General features: G+C 37.1%; 1 protein-coding gene across 2 annotated transcripts in view; it reads right to left on the reverse strand.

Annotated features, from left to right (window-relative positions):
* The window catches only part of SLC6A5 (solute carrier family 6 member 5), a 1,534,607-nt gene that overhangs the window by 971,256 nt on the left and 540,250 nt on the right, over nt 1-23,101 (reverse strand). For both annotated transcript variants that reach the window (XM_044082549.1, XM_044082548.1), the window contains exon 5: nt 3,616-3,789. In XM_044082549.1, coding sequence (XP_043938484.1) covers nt 3,616-3,789 — 174 coding nt within the window. The remainder of the gene's footprint in view (nt 1-3,615; nt 3,790-23,101) is intronic.

Raw genomic sequence — 23,101 nt, forward strand, 5'->3', positions numbered from 1 at the left:
GCGTGTATACCATACAACAAGCTGTTTAGTAGTCATGGCAGAATAACATTTCATTTTCTTAGTATGCCATAACACAATTAACAAAGCTTCCCCCACAGGGGGTGCCCATAGCTATCCCTGATTTTTGAAGATATATATCACCCCCAAATAAGATATAATTATTAGCTAAAATAATATCTAACAGAAATTCAATCAAATTTATCTCCTCACCCGCAACACCTAGTTTATGTAAGAATTATCGGGTCCACATTATCCCTAAAGTTTATGGGATTACCGTATATAGGTCCTGGATGTCAATAGTTAAAAAATTATACTCAGCATTAAAGTCCAGGCCATTAATGTTTTAAGGAAATCCCAGGAATCACAACAAATTTGTGACTGACCCTTAAGATGTTTATTCTATTTGGCATCAACTATTTTAGCAAATCCATACGTAATGCTGTTTCGGCCATCAACAATAGGTGGATTACTTAAGTTCTTATGTAACTTAGGAAGCCCAAATATGGAAGGTGTAACTGGAGATGGTATAGTCAAGTAGTTCTATGTATCTATATCAACCATACAATCAATAAATAGGTCATTTAATAATGCCTTAATACGTTGATAAGCTCCATGAAGTTGATTAACAGATGCTTTTTCATAATTTTCAGAGCTCAAAATACTTAACATTCTATTAGAATAATCTTCCTCAGTCATTAACACCATATCACCACCTTTATCTGGCTTAAGAATTCTAATATTAAAATTTCTCAAAAAATCAAGAGCATTTAATTGATTCTCCAACATAATATTCTTAGAAGCCCTATTGTTATAAAGTTGTCCCTGCATAACATTTCTCAAGTCAAGTTCACACAGTTTTTCAAACAATGAATTATGAAGGGGGGATTAAATATGCTAGAAATACGATGAATAGCAATAAGATAAATGGTGTTACCTAATAATATGTTTAAATTCAATTTACAAACAATCAACTTTAGGTCCAACAAAGTGTTGGCAAGACTCATATGCTTAGGAAGCACAAATGACAGTCCCATATATAAAATATCTATACCTTCATTAGGCACATCCAACTCAGTGAAATTGTAGATTTTCAAGTCACCTGTTTGGTTTAGAAGATATCGGGGATAAAGTGCATCACCACCAGTATCAGCAGGACTCAATATGAGCCCAGAAATCATCTCCGGCATCTGTTGTTCTTCTTGTTGCGACGAGAAGTGTTGTTGGAACCACCCGGTCTCTGATTGTTCACATTTTGGCAGTTCTGAAAACCCGAAGTGTAAGAATCCTGAGAATTAGTTCTTTGTTGGCTCAAAATGTGTTGGCTGCGTCTGGGTGAAAGAATGGTTACAGATTCTGATGTGTTCAGTGCCTCAGTGTCGACCGCTAAGCCAGAAGGGGTGGATGCTTGTCTAGATTCCCTTTCATAATTATTTGGCAAATCGGATTCAACAGATGGATGATTGACATTGGCAACAGGCAGGTAGGCTGTGCCATTGTTGTAATCCCTCTGGTCACTCTGAAGTTTTTTATATTTAACAACCTTCAATTTATCAAAACCGCAAAAAAAAGCACCAAAAGGACTATGGAAAACTCCTTTTAATGAATAAAAACAAATAAAAGACCAGTATGAAGTCCAAATACACAATATTTCAAGTTGAGCGCTTTCATCAATGAATTGACTTCATCAGAACAAACTGAATCAGTGCACTGAATTCTAAGTGTTTGTTCATCATGTTTGAATGGGTTATGTCTCTAAAAAGTGGCTGTGAGCTGACAATTTCATTGGATTATTGATTTATTGCTTGTTAAGAAAGAGTATTTCAATGTTTCAAGAGTGAGGTTCAGTTTGCTCTAATCAAACTGTAGACTGATTATTAGTGTGCATAATATTATTTGAAACTGCAGCACTATAGTTAAGTTCAAACAGTCCATGAGAAAGGGTAAAGTACCAGGGGCTGTATCATTAATTCCCCGAATTTGAGTTTCTTCCTAGTGCCTGACATTTTAGTGGAGCAGAAACATTAGGCAGTCCGGTAGTAACAGTTAAGGGAAGACATTCAGGGGAAATATTAGATAAAGTCAAGTTATCCCTAGTTTCTGGAACAGCAGATTCTGCCACATGAGGTGTTGTATGACAGAAATTGTTGAGTCTCAGCGATAACTCATCCACACAAGACGTCAGGCTTTGAATTAGTAATGTCAAGTTTTCAATGGAATTTGTTCCACCTTCGGATGGAAAATTCTGTACTTTGCTATTTAATAAGCTAGAGCCCTGTCCTTTCTATGATTAGATGGTCCAGCACCTGGCTGTTTAACAATCAGGGACCCTGTACTTTCGATGATTAGATGGTTCTGTACCTGCTGGTTTAATAATCAGGTGGCCTGTACATTCTATGATTAGATGGTTCTGTACCTCATGTGCCCTGTACTTTTGATGATCAGATGGTTCTATACCTGCCTGTTTAATAATCAGGTACCCTGTACCTTCGATGATTAGTTGGTTCCTTACCTGTCTAATAATCAGGTGTCCCGTCCTTTTGATGATTAGATGGTTCCATACCTGTCTGTTTAATAATTAGGTGCACCTGTGATGATTAGATAGTTCTGTACCTGGCTGTTTAATAATCAGGTGCTCTGTGCTTTCAATGATTAGATGGTTCTGTACCTGGTTGTTTAATAATCAGTGTGATGTCCATGCACTGGCCCAGTAATCAAGGATCCTCAATCCTCACCACTAGCACCAGTGAAGGGTGTCCACATTGGGAGGACAACAAGTACACACACAGTAAAGTACAATTTCCCCTAAGAGCACACAGAGATCACAGTCAGTCTGCGGATGGTTTCTCCCTTTCTCTCCAGATCCCCAATAAGACTCCTCACTGGCACAGCTATAGGGTCCAGATCTCAGCCTAGTGATTAAGCTAAAACCTCTAGCACCCTCTCTGTCCAACCACTGCATTGTCAGTCAGGTGCCTTGTATTGTTCTTTGATTAGACAGTTCTGTACCTGGTCATTTACTAATCAGATGCCCTGTACCTTGACATGTAATAATCATGCACCCTGTATTTTCTGGGATTAGACAGTTCTGTTTAATAATCATTTGCCCTGTACTTTCTATGATTAGACATCTCTATACTTATCTTTTTAATAATGAAGGACTTGGTCCTTTCTACTATTAGATGGCTCTGTGCATGGCTGTTAATAATCAGAGGTCCTGTCCTTAGATGGTTCAGTACCTGGCTGTTTAATAATCAGGGCCTTATCCTTTCTATGATTATATGGTTCGGTACCTGGCTGTTATTATCAAACGATTATTGACATGAAATTATGTACTAAGGTAAAAAAATTTCTGTGAGACATGTTAGATAACAGATTAATTTTTCCTGCATTTATTTGGGCTTGAATGACAATGAGTCCCAGACTTGGTTAAAGTCAGGAGCACCAGAGTACAGACATAAATATCATTACAGTTTGTTAATGTGTTTTACTGCAACAGTCTCTAGCATACGCAGGCAGACATTTACTGATAGTAAAACTACTTTTGAGTATACCTCTCTCAACAATAATTGTTTAAAAACTGGTGCAACATTAAATTAATGACTATAAAATCCTTACCTAAAAAGACTGTATCCTTGTCAATACAGTCTTGAGTGTTCCAGTAATTGTTGCATGATGCCCAAGGCAGTACTGATACAAACGAGGCGAACAAGTAAAAAAGCGTATAGCACAGAATTATATTGTAGTATATTGCTATAAGGACAGAGATTATCAGCATGGCAATTCCACAACCTGTAGAGAAGTAAACACAAGAATGTTATTACGATACAAGGCTTGTACTGCTGCTAAAATATCATCCTGTGGGGGAAGCTTTGTTAATTGTGTTATGGCATACTGAGAAAATGAACACACACACACGCACGCACACACACAGAGATATAATTTTGTTGGTTAAGACTTGTTTCAAAGTATTACTAGCATGCAAATTATGGGCAGTACAATTCATTAATAATCAGGAACATCTCGTAAAATCTGGAATGAATCTGTGCTACTAAAGGCACCCTAACTGCTCAAGATGGCCTTTTCTGATCAACACAAGGTACATGTTTGTTGAAATGTCACATTTCATCCTGCTTGTGTTTTCATACAATGTTTGAATTCCAGAAGGAGAGCACTATCCTATTATTTAAATGAATAATTTATTAAAATTTCAGTCAGCATCTGTATGTCTATTGAGAAAGGCATCTCCCAGAGAAAACGATTTGGTATTAAGCTGTTGACATCTGAAACGGACAGCTCAATGATGTCACCAGTTTATCTTTATCTGCTTTAAGGGACTAAATAATCCTAGCTGGTCCTGACCCTAATTAAGATACATGAGCTACATCAAACTGTAACTATATCTGACAATCATTCTGTTTATACAATAAAAAGGTAGGAAGGCTGATTGTAATTTTCATATCCAGTTATCTTTGAAAATGGATTAGCTCTAAAGTCAGCCTGTGTATTATAGCATGTAGTACAAAAATATAACAAAACATCTTATTTCAAAAGTAAATACTAAGAAATTTGGCACTGGGGGCTTTGGCAATGCTCCCTAGTATATAGCTAGAATACGCCAGCCATCATCCAGTACTGGCATGTGACATAGGCAATCATACATTTATATAAATGAAAAAAAAAAACATATTGACACAATCCTAGTTGCAAGCATTTTACATCACAAACCATATTGACACAATCCCAGGTGCAAACATTATACATCACTTATAATCTACCCAATTGTTGTCAGTCAAACATTATATAACTCATTTATGTCCTGCCTTTTTTAAATCTCATTCCTCTGCTGTATGTATAGTTCCGACAGTTCCCATTTTTCCTATGTAATTTGCTCATACCCTTTTCTAAATATCCCAATTCCAGTAGTTTTATCTCTGTTATTATATTCACTACTTTTAGTACAGTTGGTTTAGACTTTGATTTCCACTTTCTAGTAATTGCTTTTTTGGCAGCCACCATAATTAGACTCAACAAGGCCTTACTATGTCTAGGCAATTCCAATTCTGCATCATATCTCAGAAAAATTATTTCCTTAGTTATACCAATTTGCTCACTGAGCATCTCTAACAGAGCAGTCTGCAGGGAATCTTTAAATTCCGCTAACTCATTACACTCCCAGGAAATATGTTCCCAATTATCTCTTTCTTCCCCATCACACCTCCAACATTTGTTACCTACCTGAGGAAAAATTCTCTGGAGCCTACTTGGGGAATAAAACTATCTATGTAAACATTTCCACTTTGCATAAATTATTAACCTACTTTCAAAACAGTAGAACTGAGAATATGAACTTAGAGACAACAGGCATCAATCATTTTAGGATCTGCTTTATGACATGATTCAATATCAATTTGATAGAAAGCAGATGCCTGTCTTCATCACAGAATAGAAAGTGTGTAAAACAGTCAATTACATTTACAAAGTTTGTAAAGATGAAACATTTGCTGCACTGAGCTACATTCACATGTATGTCTCCCTGTTTGTCGAATACAGTATTGTTAATCTAGTTTAAGTTAAACTTTGGTGACCCTAGCTGACTATGTAACCACAATTAAAACTGTATACAAGTAACAGAGTCATTTAGCTTTTTAGTGTGTTATATTAATTTGGGCATTAATACCATGTACTGCTGTCTAGAGGACCATGCAGTCTCATGCCCTCTGCTGCTGCATAACTGATGTTTTATACTACAGTAATTAATATTATAGTCTAAATACTCAGAGTGCTTAAAGGTCATTGCATATCTCTGTCCCTTTTCGATCGCTGTAGCTTTTGGCATACTCATGTCAAAATGTAACTCAAACTAATAATGTAAACAAAGTTGCATTAAAGCACTAAGCAGTCTAAAATGAACTTTTCAGACTAAGGTCAAATGATGTTTACACTTGTTCTTCTAAAAGGTGTCACCTCTCAGTTTATGAGCAGTGTCAAGTAAGGTCAGGTCACCAGCAGACGAGACACATGCCAAAGCAAATATCAAGTATACAGTGGAGGAGCATAAAATAATAAAACGGTTTAACCTAGCAAAAGAGCCCAAACTCACATCTTACCTGAATTGTTTATAAGTACAGCAGACCTTTCTTGCCTGAAACTTTTAGTAAGGTCCCTCATCTAGGGACTTTATGTGGCAAGACTGTGTTTGTGGAACCTTTTCTAAAATGTGTCCTACATCATGGCCATACAGTTATAGCATCATGATCCAGGACACAATGTAGGAAGTTTTGTGGTCATACAGTTATTCTGACACTATGTGATTGGGGTACAGTTAGGATTTTCCATGTTGGAATAATATAAAACTTGTGCTGCTGCATCATATCTTAAGTAGTCTGCAAGTACCGATCCATTTATTTTGTGTACTGATCCTTTTAATGTCAGTCTATGATTACTGACCCATTTAGTGTCAGTGTGTGAGTACTGGCCCTTTTAGTGTCAGGGTTTTTGTACTGACCCTATTAGCATCAGTGTGTAAGTACTTACCCTTTTAGTGTCATTGTGTGAGTAGTGACCCTTTAGGGTCAGTGAGTACTTATTATTTTAGTGTCAGTGTGTGAGCACTAACTCTTTTAGTTATCAGGGACCCTTATAGTATCAGTGTGTGAGTACTGATTATGTTTGTGTCAGTGTGTGAGTACTCATCCTTTTAATGTCAGTTTGTGAGTACTCATCCTTTTAGTTAGACTCTGAGTGCTGACTGTTTTAGTCAGAGTGTAAATGGTGGCACCTTTAGTTAGCATGAGTGCTTACTCTTTTAGTCATGGTGTAAGTGGTGACCATTTTAGACAGAGTACGAGTTTTGACACTTTAGTGTAAGTATGGCTTTTATTCAGTCTGCAAATAATAACCCTCTTTGTCACTAGTTTATCACTGTGCTTATATTTCTTACAAATTGTATATGCTCTACCAGATGGTTTAGAATTCATCTGAACTATCTTCTGCTCTTGCTTTGTTTACTAAATTTCCATTTTGCTGATAAGCTTCTAATTGTGTCATTTAAATTTCTGCATTAATCCCTTTGCTAATTAAAAGGAATTCTAGTGGTTTCGGATAAAAATGTTCAGCTCAGTTTGACTAATTGCCATTTTGTTATTCAAAAACAGATTCCTTTCTATTCAATTAATTTCCTGTCAGCCTATCTTATATGCAAATGGGTTTTCTTATATTTAATTAGATTTATGTCAGTGAATCAACTGATTAGTGCATCTATCAGTTAACATTATATCAGATATTGTTGTCATGAATATGTCAGACAGCTATTAGGTGAGTTCCAAGCCAGGGATTGTAGGTAGTAAATAAGGGAATAATTTTGATTTTGCTCACTCAGTCACAAGACAATGAGGATTAATAAGCAATACCTGTGATAAAGATATATGGTTATACCACCTTACAAAAACTGCTGATAACTGGGTGCTGTAGTTTGAAGATCATTATATTTTTCTGAATATCAGCAAATGTGATAATTTACAATTTTATATGTAGATCAGGGATTACCTAGATGCAATTAATAATGGCAGTTTTCAAGTTCAGTAACACAAATTTAATACTAAAAAGCACAGATTCCAGGGTACTGTAGCTCTGTTATCCTTGTGCAAAGCAAACAATATAAGTTTCATTGTAGCCTGAAAGTGTTGCAAAGCAGGAAGAAGTGACTAGCTAAAGTTAAGAGAAGGGAACACCCACTAAAAGGGTGTCTTCTAATGAAATTATATTAGGAAGCATAGAAAATGTACAACCTGAGCAGAATTCTAAACTTTCTGTCAATCTAAAACAGAAAGACCCAGAAATGGAAACGTCTAAACAGCAGGTTAATGTTTAGAAGGGAAAACTCACCAATAAGAATGATTTCTGGAATGAGGGAGCTCATTGGGAGAGGTTTAAAGAAGAATTACTACCTGGGTAGAGTAAACTTACTTCCAATGAAGACTATAGCCAACAAGTATCTGTAAGTAACAAAAAAGTAAAACTGGAATCAAAATGTCTCCTAGAGTACTCTGAGAAAACAAACCAAATGAATAAAAGGTGAGAATATGGCATTTAGCCACTCTGAAATAGACTGAAAACAGCAAGAAAATGGAGAAGATAGTGAACACTGAGAGACAAGATAATCTTGAATAGAGTGCTAAGGATATTTCTGTTGAGCCAAAATACAGGACTGTGTTGATGGTACATATTGTGAAGTTTTGTAAGTATAAAGGAAATGTAGGGATTGCTATATTCAGTAATCATCCTTTCATTACTTAAATCACAACATACCTGCAAGGAAGAAACAACGTGTAAGCAGAAATTCAAAGTGACATGCATACATGGAGATAAAACACAATACCTTATAATACAGTTAGAAATACAAAATCCTGTAGCTCTAGTGAAAAAGTTAACATATGATAGGATAATTAGCCAAGATTTCCACAGGTTAAAAAGTTGTGGGAAGAAATGGTCATCCATGTGTACAGCCAGAAATATATAGCCCTTGATTTCATTTATACAGGTGTTTAGGCTGAGAGAAATGGACCTTATTCCTCACTCAGCCAAAATACAATCTCTTAAATGGAAATGAACCTGGCCTGTGATGGATGAACAGCTGGGCTAAGTTGACTGATATACTTTCTGTAGCTACCCATGTGCCCATACAGAGAACCATTCTTGGATAGGTCCCTGTGGCAGCGTAAGGGGTTACCTTCATGAAATAGACTATGGGCTTGGGAAACCTCATATCAATACAGGGGGTTGTTTTCTCAGAATACTTATTGGCAGTTTGAAAATTTGTCTGAAGGAAATCTAACAGTTGTGTGGTCTAGGCAAAATTGAAACATTATCTGAGGGCTTGGTAAACATGACCATAACCTTACTAATAAGCATCTCATTAGCACACAGAAACAAATATCACCTTGCAGAACCAGCAGCCCACTTCACTGAAGGTCCTAAAACCCTCTGGTCCTCTAAAGAAGCTGAAACAGGAAAATAATGTGGAGGCTCACAATGTTGTCTTCAAAAAGTATGCAGCTCAAGAGTAGTGGTCCCAAGCTAAACAGACCAGGATTCCATTAACTTATTTGACCTGAGACTTGCTGACTGCCTATATGTAGTTAAATGGCACAGATTTCCAGGGCTACTAAAATCTGAAGTGGAAAATATAGACAAAAAAGAAGGGTTCACCTGACACACACTCTCTTAAGTTTCATAAATGGACATTTAATGCAGATATATCAGTAAGGCCAAACAAGGCTGCCTTAATGCTTATTTTAAAACTGTAAGCCTTGCTGGTGGTTGTAGAGGGATAAAGTCCTGACTATAGTCAAGGCAGCCAGAATTTTACTAGCCACTCAGCTGCTTAAAAAGTGAAGGCAAGGAGAATGGGTACACCTATCCTAGGGGGGAGAGACATGTGGTGGGGGTGTGTCAGTGTACAGATGTGAAGGCATGACTGCCATATGGCCAAGAGCAGGGGCATGCCAGCAGCTACACTTCATAACTTTAAGTATGGCATCATCATGAAAGGGAGGGTAGGGCTACCCAAGAAAAACAATGTACCTCTCAAGTGGCTATGCTAGCTCTCTGGTCTTCTACCATTAGTTGGTGCTCCAATGTAGTGCTGACCAGAGACCTTCATATAGAGAGAAGGGGCAGTGGTCATCCTATGGATGGTGTTTTTTTGCTTGAGTTCATACTTCTTACATGCTGCAACCCCAAGGAATATAGCGTGGAGTGGTGTCTGAGAGGTTTGGGCAGGGGTCTCATCAAAAGAGCACCCCAAGATATGCCCATGAAACTGATACCAAATGAATCAGAGAAATACTGCACTTGGGCTGAGGTTTGGCATAATGGTTAAGGTGTTTACCTCAGAGATACATGATACAAGGTTTGATTCTTGGGAAGCATGGCTATACTTAAAAAAGTCCTCTGAGGTCATTAGCCTAGTGATAGGTTCATAGGTGTGTACTAGGCTAATGGCCCTGGGGCCTTTACAAGCCTAGCCCATAGAAGTGCCCTGGCATCATGCAGCCTGACATTAGTTCCCAGTTCCCCTATCAAGTAGAGCCACCGGTGTGAACTTTCTATTACCCATCCACTCATCAAGATTTCTCTTGAAGAGGGACAGAGAAGTGCTCTGCTTGACATGTATGGGAAGTCTATTCCAGAGCATGGGCAGTCTCTGGGTTATGAACTTGTCTCTCCAGCATGTTCTGTTAATTGTGGTAATGAGGTTGAGGTCTCTGGAGTGTGTAGTGTGGAGAGATTGGGATTTCTTTAGATGTAGCATTTCTAACAGACCTGGGTCAGACACAGCTTTGTAAGTCAAGCAGAAATCACCTCTAAGTAGGCCATAAGAGACAGAGAATAGCTGCAGTCTTTTGAGTCTATCCATGTAGGACATGTGTTTAATGCCTAGGATGCTCTTTGTGAGGTATCTCTGTGCCTTCTCCAGCTGTTGTAGATGTCTACTGAGGTACATGCCAAATGGGGCATTATACTTGATGACTGGTCTAATGAGGGAAGAGTAGAGAGAGATGATTGCCTGTTTCTTCCTGGATGCAAACCCCGAGGTAATGAGATGTGCCCACATAGAAGGACTTTCTGACCACAGTGGCAATGTGGTGATCGTAGAAGAGGTTGCTGTCAACCTGCATCCCCAGATCTATCATAATGCCTTCAGTGTTCAGTGGGTTCCCATCGATGTGGTAATAAGTGGGAACTGAGTTTTTACCAAAGGGGATGACGGCGCATTTTTTGGAGTTAAGCTTAAAACCATGGTTTTGACACCAGTCACTGGTCTCAGTAAGGCCTTTCTGTAGGATGTCTGCATCACTTGGGCAGTTAATAATGACTCCCAGTTTGCAGTCATCTGCGAACTTGGTCAGGCAGACTCCCTTTGTGTTGGCCTGGACTTCTGAGAAGTAGATGCCGAACAGGAGAGGACCCATAACTGATCCCTGTGGGACTCCAATTGTGACTGGTTGGCAGTCTGACTTTAAATCCTCTACTTTCACACTGTGTGTTCTATCTGTCAGCCAGTTTGAAACCCACCTAGTAATACAAGGGTTGAGGCCTAGTTTGGTGAGTTTATCAATAATTCCTGAGTGAGGAATGGTATCAAAGGCCTTGGTGAGATAGAGATAGGCTGTATGCACTGCCTTACCCTCATCCATAGCCCTGGTGACTGACTCAAAGAAGTCAACCAGGTTGAGCAGGCATGATCTCCCTTTCACAAAGCCAAATTGCATGGGGTCTAGAGTTTGGAGATTTCCTATATCTTTGTTAATCAGGTTCATGATGATGTGCTCCATAGCTTTACATATCAGTTAGTATAAACACTCAGAAAAAAAGTAAAATGCTTTATGAAATCCCAGTTAAGTGTTTTCATCCTAACAGTAATCAGGACTTCATCAGAATATTCATATTACAGCAACTATTTTAAAATTGTGTGTAGAAACTCATGTGGAAATTATAACATTTTAGAAATATTGGCAGTAAACAGGTATAGAATGACACTCCTTAGTAAATTATGAGAAAGGACATTCCAGAGTGATTTTAAGTCATTGGAACAAGTAGTGCTTTAGTGGAATATTTACTGTTAATTAAAGTAGCACACCCTAAAATAGAGTTTCATGCGGAACGTTTAATATTAATTAAACTAGCACACCCTAAGCAAGAGTTTCATGTGGAACGTTTACTATTAATTAAACTAGCACACCCTATGTTAGAGTTTCATGTAGAACATTTACTATTAATTAAATGAGCACACCCTAAGTTAGAGTTTCCTGTTGAACGTTTACTATTTATTAAACTAGCACACCCTAAGTTAGAGTTTCATGTAGAACGTTTACTATTAATTAAACTAGCACACCCTAAGTTAGAGTTTCATGTAGAACGTTTAATATTAATTAAATTAGCACACCCTAAGTTTGAGTTTCATGTGGAACATTTACTATTAATTAAACTAGCACACCCTAAATTAGAGTTTCCTGTGGAACGTTTACTATTAATTAAACTAACACACCCTAAGTTAGAGTTTCATGTAGAATGTTTACTATTAATTAAAATAGCACACCGAAAGTTAGAGTTTCATGTGGAACGTTTACTATTAATTAAACTAGCACAACCTTAGTTAGAGGTTCTTGTGGAACATTTATTATTAATTAAACTAGCACACCCTAAGTTACAGTTTCATGTAGAATGTTTACTATTAATTAAACTAGCACACCTTAAGTTAGAGTTTTGCGTGGAACATTTACTATTAAACTAGCACATCCTAACTTTGAGTTTCATGTAGAATGTTTACTATTAATTAAACTAGCACACCTTAAGTTAGAGTTTCATGTAGAAAGATTACTATTAATTAAACTAGCACACCCTAAGTTAGAGTTTCATGTGGAATGTTTACTATTAATCAAATAAGCACACCCTAAGTTAGAGTTTCACGTGGAATGTTTACTATTAATTAAACTAGCACACCCTAAGTTAGAGTTTCATGTAGAAGGTTTACTATTAATTAAACGAGCACACCCTAAGTTAGAGTTTCATGTGGAATGTTTACTATTAATTAAACTAGCACACCCTAAGTTAGAGTTTCATGTAGAATATTTACTATTAATTAAACTAGCACACCCTAAGTTTAAATTTCGTGTGGAACTTTTACTATTAATTAAACTAGCACACCCTAAGTTAGAGTTTCACATGGAACGTTTACTATTAATTAAACTAGCACACCCTAAGTTCAAGTTTCAAGTGGAACGTTTACAGTTAATTAAACTAGCACACCCTCAGTTAGTTTCCTGTGGAACATTTACTATTAATTAAACTAGCACACCCTAAGTTAGAGTTTCCTGTGGAAAGTTTACTATTAATTAAACTAACACATCCTAAGTTAGAGTTTCATGTGGAACATTTACTATTAAACTAGCACACCCTAAGTTCAAGTTTCGTGTGGAACGTTTACTATTAATTAAACTAGCATGCCCTAAGTTCAAGTTTCATGTAGAATGTTTACTATTAATTAAACTAGCACACCCTAAGTTTGAGTTTCATGTGGAACATTTACTATTAATTAAACTAGCACACCCTAAGTTCGAGTTTCCTGTCAAACGTTTACTATTAATTAAACTAGCACACCCTAAGTTAGCATTTCATGTGGAATGTTTACTATTAATTAAACTGGCACACCCTAAGTTCGAGTTTCATGTGGAACGTTTACTATTAATTAAATAAGCACACCCTAAGTTAGAGTTTCATGTAGAATGTTTACTATTAATTAAACTAGCACTCCCTTAGAGTTTCCTGTGGAAGGTTTACTATTAAACTAGCACACCCTAAGTTAGAGTTTCATGTGGAACGTTTACTATTAAACTAGCACACCCTAAGTTCAAGTTTCGTGTGGAACGTTTACTATTCTTAAACTAGCACACCCTAAGTTTGAGTTTCCTGTTGAACATTTACTATTAATTAAACTAGCACGCCCTAAGTTAGAGTTTCATGTAGAATGTTTACTATTAATTAAACTAGCACACCCTAAGTTAGAGTTTCATGTGGAATGTTTACTATTAATTAAACTAGCACACCCTAAGTAAGAGTTTCATGTGGTATGTTTACTATTAATTAAACTAGCACACCCTAAGTTAGAGTTTTCATGTAGCATGTTTTCGATTAACTAAACTAGCACACCGTAAGTTTAAGTTTCCTGTGGAATGTTTATTATTAACTAAACTAGCACACCCTAAGTTCGAGTTTCCTGTCAAACGTTTACTATTAATTAAACTAGCACACCCTAAGTTAGCATTTCATGTGGAATGTTTACTATTAATTAAACTGGCACACCCTAAGTTACAGTTTCCTGTGGAACATTTACTATTAATTAAACTAGCACACCCTAAGTTAGAGTTTCATGTGGAATGTTTACTATTAATTAAACTAGCACACCCTAAGTAAGAGTTTCATGTGGTATGTTTACTATTAATTAAACTAGCACACCCTAAGTTAGAGTTTTCATGTAGCATGTTTTCGATTAACTAAACTAGCACACCGTAAGTTTAAGTTTCCTGTGGAATGTTTATTATTAACTAAACTAGCACACCCTAAGTTAGAGTTTCCTGTGGAACGTTTACTATTAAACTAGCACACCCTAAGTTAGAGTTTCATGTGGAACGTTTACTATTAAACTAGCACACCCTAAGTTCAAGTTTCGTGTGGAACGTTTACTATTCTTAAACTAGCACACCCTAAGTTTGAGTTTCCTGTTGAACGTTTACTATTAATTAAACTAGCACGCCCTAAGTTAGAGTTTCATGTAGAATGTTTACTATTAATTAAACTAGCACACCCTAAGTTCGAGTTTCATGTGGAACATTTACTATTAATTAAATAAGCACACCCTAAGTTAGAGTTTCATGTAGAATGTTTACTATTAATTAAACTAGCACACCCTTAGAGTTTCCTGTGGAAGGTTTACTATTAATTAAACTAGCACACCCTAAGTTAGAATTTCTTGTGGAACATTTAATATTAATTAAATAAGCACACCCTAAGTTAGAGTTTCATGTAGAATGTTTACTATTAATTAAACTAGCACACCCAAAGTTAGAGTTTCCTGTGGAATGTTTACTATTAATTAAACTAGCACACCCTAAGTTAGAGTTTCATGTGGAATGTTTACTATTAATGAAACTATCACACCCTAAGTTCGAGTTTCATGTGGAACGTTTATTATTATTAGTTAGACTAGCACAACCTTAGAGTTTCTTGTGGAACGTTTATCATTAATTAAACTAACACACCCTAAGTTAGAGTTTCATGTAGAAAGTTTACTATTAATTAAATGCGCACACCCTAAGTTAGACTTTTGTGTGGAATGTTTACTATTAATTAAACTAGCACACCCTAAGTTATAGTTTCATGTGGAATGTTTACTATTAATTAAACTAGCACACCCTAAGTTAGAGTTTTATGTGGAATGTTTACTATTAATTAAACTAGCACACCCTAAGTTAGCATTTCATGTGGAATGTTTACTATTAATTAAACTGGCACACCCTAAGTTCGAGTTTCATGTGGAACATTTACTATTAATTAAATAAGCACACCCTAAGTTAGAGTTTCATGTAGAATGTTTACTATTAATTAAACTAGCACATCCTTAGAGTTTCCTGTGGAAGGTTTACTATTAAACTAGCACACCCTAAGTTAGAGTTTCATGTGGAACGTTTACTATTAAACTAGCACACCCTAAGTTCAAGTTTCGTGTGGAACGTTTACTATTCTTAAACTAGCACACCCTAAGTTTGAGTTTCCTGTTGAACGTTTACTATTAATTAAACTAGCACGCCCTAAGTTAGAGTTTCATGTAGAATGTTTACTATTAATTAAACTAGCACACCCTAAGTTAGAGTTTCATGTGGAATGTTTACTATTAATTAAACTAGCACACCCTAAGTAAGAGTTTCATGTGGTATGTTTACTATTAATTAAACTAGCACACCCTAAGTTAGAGTTTTCATGTAGCATGTTTTCGATTAACTAAACTAGCACACCGTAAGTTTAAGTTTCCTGTGGAATGTTTATTATTAACTAAACTAGCACACCCTAAGTTCGAGTTTCCTGTCAAACGTTTACTATTAATTAAACTAGCACACCCTAAGTTAGCATTTCATGTGGAATGTTTACTATTAATTAAACTGGCACACCCTAAGTTACGGTTTCCTGTGGAACATTTACTATTAATTAAACTAGCACACCCTAAGTTAGAGTTTCATGTGGAATGTTTACTATTAATTAAACTAGCACACCCTAAGTAAGAGTTTCATGTGGTATGTTTACTATTAATTAAACTAGCACACCCTAAGTTAGAGTTTTCATGTAGCATGTTTTCGATTAACTAAACTAGCACACCGTAAGTTTAAGTTTCCTGTGGAATGTTTATTATTAACTAAACTAGCACACCCTAAGTTAGAGTTTCCTGTGGAACGTTTACTATTAAACTAGCACACCCTAAGTTAGAGTTTCATGTGGAACGTTTACTATTAAACTAGCACACCCTAAGTTCAAGTTTCGTGTGGAACGTTTACTATTCTTAAACTAGCACACCCTAAGTTTGAGTTTCCTGTTGAACGTTTACTATTAATTAAACTAGCACGCCCTAAGTTAGAGTTTCATGTAGAATGTTTACTATTAATTAAACTAGCACACCCTAAGTTCGAGTTTCATGTGGAACATTTACTATTAATTAAATAAGCACACCCTAAGTTAGAGTTTCATGTAGAATGTTTACTATTAATTAAACTAGCACATCCTTAGAGTTTCCTGTGGAAGGTTTACTATTAATTAAACTAGCACACCCTAAGTTAGAATTTCTTGTGGAACATTTAATATTAATTAAATAAGCACACCCTAAGTTAGAGTTTCATGTAGAATGTTTACTATTAATGAAACTATCACACCCTAAGTTCGAGTTTCATGTGGAACGTTTATTATTATTAGTTAGACTAGCACAACCTTAGAGTTTCTTGTGGAACGTTTATCATTAATTAAACTAACACACCCTAAGTTAGAGTTTCATGTAGAAAGTTTACTATTAATTAAATGCGCACACCCTAAGTTAGACTTTTGTGTGGAATGTTTACTATTAATTAAACTAGCACACCCTAAGTTATAGTTTCATGTGGAATGTTTACTATTAATTAAACTAGCACACCCTAAGTTAGAGTTTTATGTGGAATGTTTACTATTAATTAAACTAGCACACCCTAAGTTAGAGGTTCATATAGAATGTTTACTATTAATTAAAGTAGCACACCCTAAGTTTAAGATTCGTGTGGAATGTTTACTATTAAACAAGCACACCCTAAGTTAGAGTTTCCTGTGGAACGTTTACTATTAATTAAACTAGCACACCCTAAGTTAGAGTTTCATGTAGAATGTTTACTATTAATTAAACGAGCACACCCTAAGTTAGAGTTTCCTGTGGAATGTTTACTATTAACTAAACTAGCACACCCTAAGTTAGAGTTTCATGTAGAATGTTTACTATTAATTAAACGAGCACACCCTAAGTTAGAGTTTCATGTGGAACTTTTACTATTAATTAAACTAGCACACCCTAAGTTCAAGTTTCCTGTGGAACATTTACTATTAATTAAACCAGCACACCCTAAGTTAGCGTTTCATGTGGAACGTTTACTATTAGTTAAACTAGAACACCCTAAGTTAGAGTTTCATGTGGAGCATTTGTTATTAATTAAAGTAGCACACCCTAAGTTAGAGTTTCATGTGGAACGTTTACTATTAATTAAACTAGCACACCCTAAGTTCAAGTTTCCTGCAGCAAAGGCTGACAGTAAGCAGCTACATCTGTCGCTTTGCCTACAAACAAGACAAAAACTGCCGCAACATGAATTGATTTATTTTAAACTTGCAAGAACAGGACATGTATACCAACTGTACTATGCTTGTGAAAACTGTCACTGCTAGCCAATAAAGTGTGCCAAAAATATGCCTAAGAAATGTAATGATACTAAATTTTTATTTGCAAGAAATGTAGAGTTTGTTTTCTCTACCCAACTGCACTATTACCAAACTTGCCAAGTACAATACTGAGGTAAAGGGAAAGGAAACATAAGGATTATTAGATTCATTAAGCAACATTGCATTACTTAAATCACAATGCATCTGAAAGCATGAAAACAGCTAGTGAGCAGAAATTAAAGTGATGTGTGTACATGGAGACAAAAGAGTACCCGGTAATATAAATACAGACTCATGTAGTTCTAGTGACTATGTTATCATATGAAGTGATAATTAGCCACAATTTCTACAGGTTAAAGAGCAATGCAAGGTTTAAGTTCATTCAGATGTACTGCCAGAAATTCATAGGCCTTTGTTTAATTTTACAGGTGTTTAGGTTGTTGTATTACCATGACAGGAATGGACCCCATTTCTCAATATGGACATAATTAACATCCACAAAATTAGTTTTGCTTGAATCTTTAATGTTTGTAAAGAGTGCTCTTCTCAGCACCTGCAGTGTAAGCCAAATTGTGTCCTGTGGTTTATATGGGGTCACTTGTGTTGGTAACATATTGAAATATGCTTGGAGTTTGTTTTTATTAGCCCATTTATACCTACTCCCTGACAGTCCTTAGTCCGCATTTCTCCACTTTCTTCTTGTTGCATGTTTTAGGATTTTACAACTTTATGTCTTTCACGATGCAAGATACTATGGACTCTGACTGTAGCAGTTACAAAAATAAATGAGAGTTACTTTTCTTCTTCACTTTTTCCTGTTCATCAACAATATCTGACCTTCTTGTTTCTGCTTCTTTAACTGATGTTTTTGGATGATCCGTTTGGCTAGGCTACACTAAGTTTTATAACACGTGTCCTGACGTGTTCTCCTTACTAGGCTTAACCAACAATGATCCCAGATGAATGAAGGGAATGAGATATTTTCTTTCATTTAATTTAAACGGTGAAAGTTACTGCTGCTACTGATTTATTTATTTTATTTATTTATTTTATTTTGCATTTGTTAACCGGGGGTGTCTGAGCCGAAAAGGCCCTTTTTCAGCTGAGACCCGGGGAGAAAAGCTCCACAAAGAAAAATTACAGACACATTTAGTTATACACACAAATTACAGGAGACATGTTTTTACAGTGGTATGCGGCACATAAACAGTTACAGTGGAGAGAACAAACAAAAAAATATTAATTTTAAAAATAACGGTAATTAATAGATTTGTGGTGTACAGCTGAAATTTGGAACATAGGTAGAATACATACATAGTACACAGGTACAGTACATACATTGTAGATTAGCCAGTGTTAGTGAGTAACATTGAAAACTATTATCAAGTGCTCTAGATTTTGTATGTATGTGTTATCCGCTTTCACTAGCCTGGGGGGCAATCATGGCACTGCCAACTTTCCTTGAGATGTTGCCTGATGAGGTCTTTAAAGGAGGCTTTGGATGATGTGTTTTGAATGCTTGTAGGGACAGAGTTCCATTTTTTAGCCACTGAACTACTATACAGTGCATCTCCAAAGCTATTGTAACTGTTGGTGACTTCTAGTAGTAGTTTGCTTGATGATCTAAGAGGCCTTTTGGCTGAGTGATGTTGTACTAGGTTTTTGAGGGTAGGACACTCATTGGGGAGGTAATAGATAGAATAACAGAGGCAGAGCTAATTGTAGGTTAGGAAGTTGGGCAGTTCAAGCCAGTGGAGCTGTCTCAAAGCAGTACAGTGATGAGTTCTATATGAGCAACTTGCAGCAAATCAGGCAATTCTGTTATAGCAAGCTTCCATTTTGCTTAGTTCAGTTTTGTTGAGATAAGTCAGAATGGGAGATGCATAGAGTAGGGTGGATAGAAGTTGGGAGTGAGCAATGGCTGATCTTGTGTTGTTGGTAAGAAATGGTTTGATACGGTAGAGCGACCCCAGTTTGGCATGTACTTTTTTAATAGTTAAGTTGAGATGACTATCAAATTTTAGGTGGGAGTCTATGGTTATTCCCAATAGCTTAGCCTGTGCCACTGGAGCAATTGGAGTAGCATTAGTGGAGTATATAGTGAATTGACTGTTAGTGCTTTTGTTAGAACTGGTTATAATCATAAGCTGAGTTTTCTTTGGATTGAGGATAAGTTGGGCTTTGGTAAGGTAGTTTTCAATGTCAGAGAATGCTAGTTGAGTTGTTTGCAGGAGGGTGGGAATGTTTTGTGCAGCACAGATTAAGGTAGTGTCATCTGCATACTGAATTATAGATGCATGCTGTGTGGAGGTATGGAGGTCATTTGTGAAGACTGCGAATAGTAGTGGTCTTAAGATAGAACCCTGTGGGACTCCTATAGTTATGGGCAGCTGAGGAGAGAGAGAATATTCCCATTTCACAGCTTGGTACCTGTCACTTAAGTAGCTTTGGAACCAGGTAAGAGTGGAATTAGATAGATGATATTGGTTTAGTTTGTTTAGCAGGATTTGGTGTGAGACTGTGTCAAATGCTTTGGACATATCCAAAAAAAGAGTTGACACTTGTAGGCCTTCATTTTTGAGACGGTTTACTGCATCTGTGAAGCAGAGGAGGGCTGTAGTGGTACTATGGGCAGGTCTGAAACCATGCAGAGTAGGTGACAGGTTGTTGCTGTCTAGGAGATAGTTTAGCATCTGGGTATGGATGCATTTTTCTAGGATTTTGGCCAGAGGGGAGAGCAAAGCAATAGGTCTGTAGTTATTAAGTTCAGTTCCCGCCTTTATGTATGATATGACTGCATAAGTAGCTTCCGTTATGGTTATTTTTTTATTAAGGAACACTAGACATTTAAATTGTGAGAGGAAGTAACATGTCTGGTGTCCATGTGTTTCACTGTTTCAGGGTAATAAGTAAGGCTTCATACTGACTGACTGTCTGGATTCTTTTCTTTTCTCACTGTTTAAATTGCCAAGACCTGCATACTAATGCAAGTCAATGCCTTTCTATGCTATATGTCTCCATTAATATAAAGTATTTAACTGATAGAATTATACAATGACATCAGTGTATAAGACAACAAGTTATCAGAAACTGATGATGTTCCTGGTTAAAGTGAAACAAAAGAGCTAAACTTCATTTGTATTTAATGTTCTGCATCCTTAGATTTCCGGGGGTATTTTATCTGTTCATATTCAGTGTTTCACTAGTATGTTATTCTGCTAGCTATCAATAAATTGCCCTTAGTTGAACACTTAGCTGCAGAGTGTTGTCAGTTGTGTACTACCCTATTGCTGTTAGGCGGCCTTTTTATTGACAGTGAATACGTACACAAATGCATGGATCTCGCCATATCCAATAGATCCAAGACACTGTCCTCCAAAAAAAGGTAGCCAATCTGGTGGTCCCCTACCATAAAGAAACTCTACAACAGAAGGAGGAAACTGATGAGGAATAAGGTGAAGTCCCAAGACTGGAAAAACTCCCTTATCAGCCTCAACAAAAAGTTGAGATCCCTCATCAAATCCTCTAAAACTAGCTATGAAAGCAGAATTGCAGCAGATAGTAAAGACAACCACAAGGCCTTATATAGTTATGTAAAGAATCTCCATGACAATACCCAGATTTGCTCTGAGCTACTGCACAATGGTACCTCCTATACCGAGCCAACAGATATTGTCAATATACTGGCCAACAGATTCAGTGCCAACTTTACCCCCCCCCAAGGACCAATCACAATATCAGTAGATTGCCAGGCATCCAGTATTACTGCTGCACAGGTAAAACAGCACTGTCCAAGGCCAAGAATACAGCTTCTATGGGACCTGACAATATCCCTGACTGTGTTCTACATGAACTACAGAGAGAAATGGCACCTCACCTGTGTGCCCTGTTAAATCACAGCCTCACCTCAGGCTTTGTCCCTACTGAATGGTGCACCACTACAGTCATCCCTCTCCACAAAGGAGGAACAACTACAGACCCTGGGAACTGTTGTGCCATTATCCTAATGAGTATAATATGCAAAGCTATGGAAAGCATTATCATGGACCTAATAGACAAGGATATAGGGACTCTCCAAACTCTGGATCCCACACAGTTTGGTTTTGTAAAGGGTATGTCATGCCTGCTCAACTTGGATGACTTCTTTGAGTCAGTCACCAGAGTGTGGATGAAGGCAAGGTGGTTCATACAGCCTACATTGATCTGGCCAAGGCCTTTGATACCATTCCCCACTGAAGAATCATAGAAAAACTCACTAAGCTAGGCATCAACCCCTATATCAATAGGTGGGTTGCAAACTGGCTCACAGATAGAACCCACAGTGTGAAAGTAGATGACTCCAAGTCAGACTGCCGACCAGTCACAAGTGGAGTCCCACAGGGTTCGGTCCTGTGTCCTCTCCTGTTTGGTATCTACTTTTCTAAAGTCCAGGCCAACACGAAGTGACTCTGGCTGACAAAGTTCACAGACAATTTAAAGTTGGGAGCTATTATTAACTCCCCAATTGATGTTGACATCCTACAGAAAGTTCTCACTGAGACCAACAACTAGTGTCAGAACCATAACCTTAAGCTCAATGCCAAAAAATGTGTCATAATCCCCTTTGGGAAAAACCCAGTTCCCATGAATTACCACATAGATGGTAGTCCACTGAACACAGAAGGCATTATAAGAGATATGGTAACTCAGGTTGACAGCAACCTCTCTTTTGACCACCACATTGCCACTGTGGTCAGAAAGTCCTCACTAGGACAACTGGAGAGGCCACAAAAGTACCTCACAAAGAGGATCCTAGGCCTTAAATACTTGTCCTATATGGACAGACTAAAAAAACTCCAACTCTTCTCTGTCTCATATCGTCTACTTAAAGGTGATCTCTGCTTGACTTACAAAGCCATGTCTGACCCAGCTCTGTTAGAAATGCTACATCTAAAGAAATCCCAATTCCTGCACACCACATGCTCCAGAGAGAGACCTCATCCTCATTACCACAATCATAAGAACGTGCTGGAGGGACAGGCTCATAACCCAGAGACTGCCCATGCTATGGAATAGACCTCCCATACATGTCAAACAAAGCACCTCACTGGCCCTCTTCAAAAGAAATCTTGATGAATGGATGGGAAATAGAAAATTCACCCCGGAGATCACTCTAGTGGCTCTGCTCAACAGAGGCACTAGGAACTAAGGTCAGGTGGCATGATGCCAGGGTAATCCTATGAGCTAGGCTTGTAAAGGCTCCAGGGCCATTAGCCTAGTACACACCTATGAACCTGTGAACTATTAATTGCCATTAGAAGCACTGAGAACTACAGTATGCTGTTATAGCCATTATGCTGCAGTTATTGCAGTTCTCCTGAAATTGTTATTGTTACTGAGTTTTACACTGCAGACTGGTCTGACATAACTTCTTGTTCTATCTGCTGTTGTTACTGTTCTGCATGTGATGCTGTCATGTCATCTTGCATGTCAACTTTAAAATTCATGTACTACATATCGCTGGCTATTGGTCAGTTATAGAAATGTTTATACTCGAGATCCTTTGCACCTATCAGTTAAGTACATATTCATGGCAGCCAACCCCCTTGTAAGACATAGA

The sequence above is a fragment of the Protopterus annectens genome, chromosome 9.part0, assembly GCF_019279795.1.
Source record: "Protopterus annectens isolate FY-2018-M chromosome 9.part0, PAN1.0, whole genome shotgun sequence".
Lineage (NCBI taxonomy): Eukaryota > Metazoa > Chordata > Ceratodontiformes > Protopteridae > Protopterus > Protopterus annectens.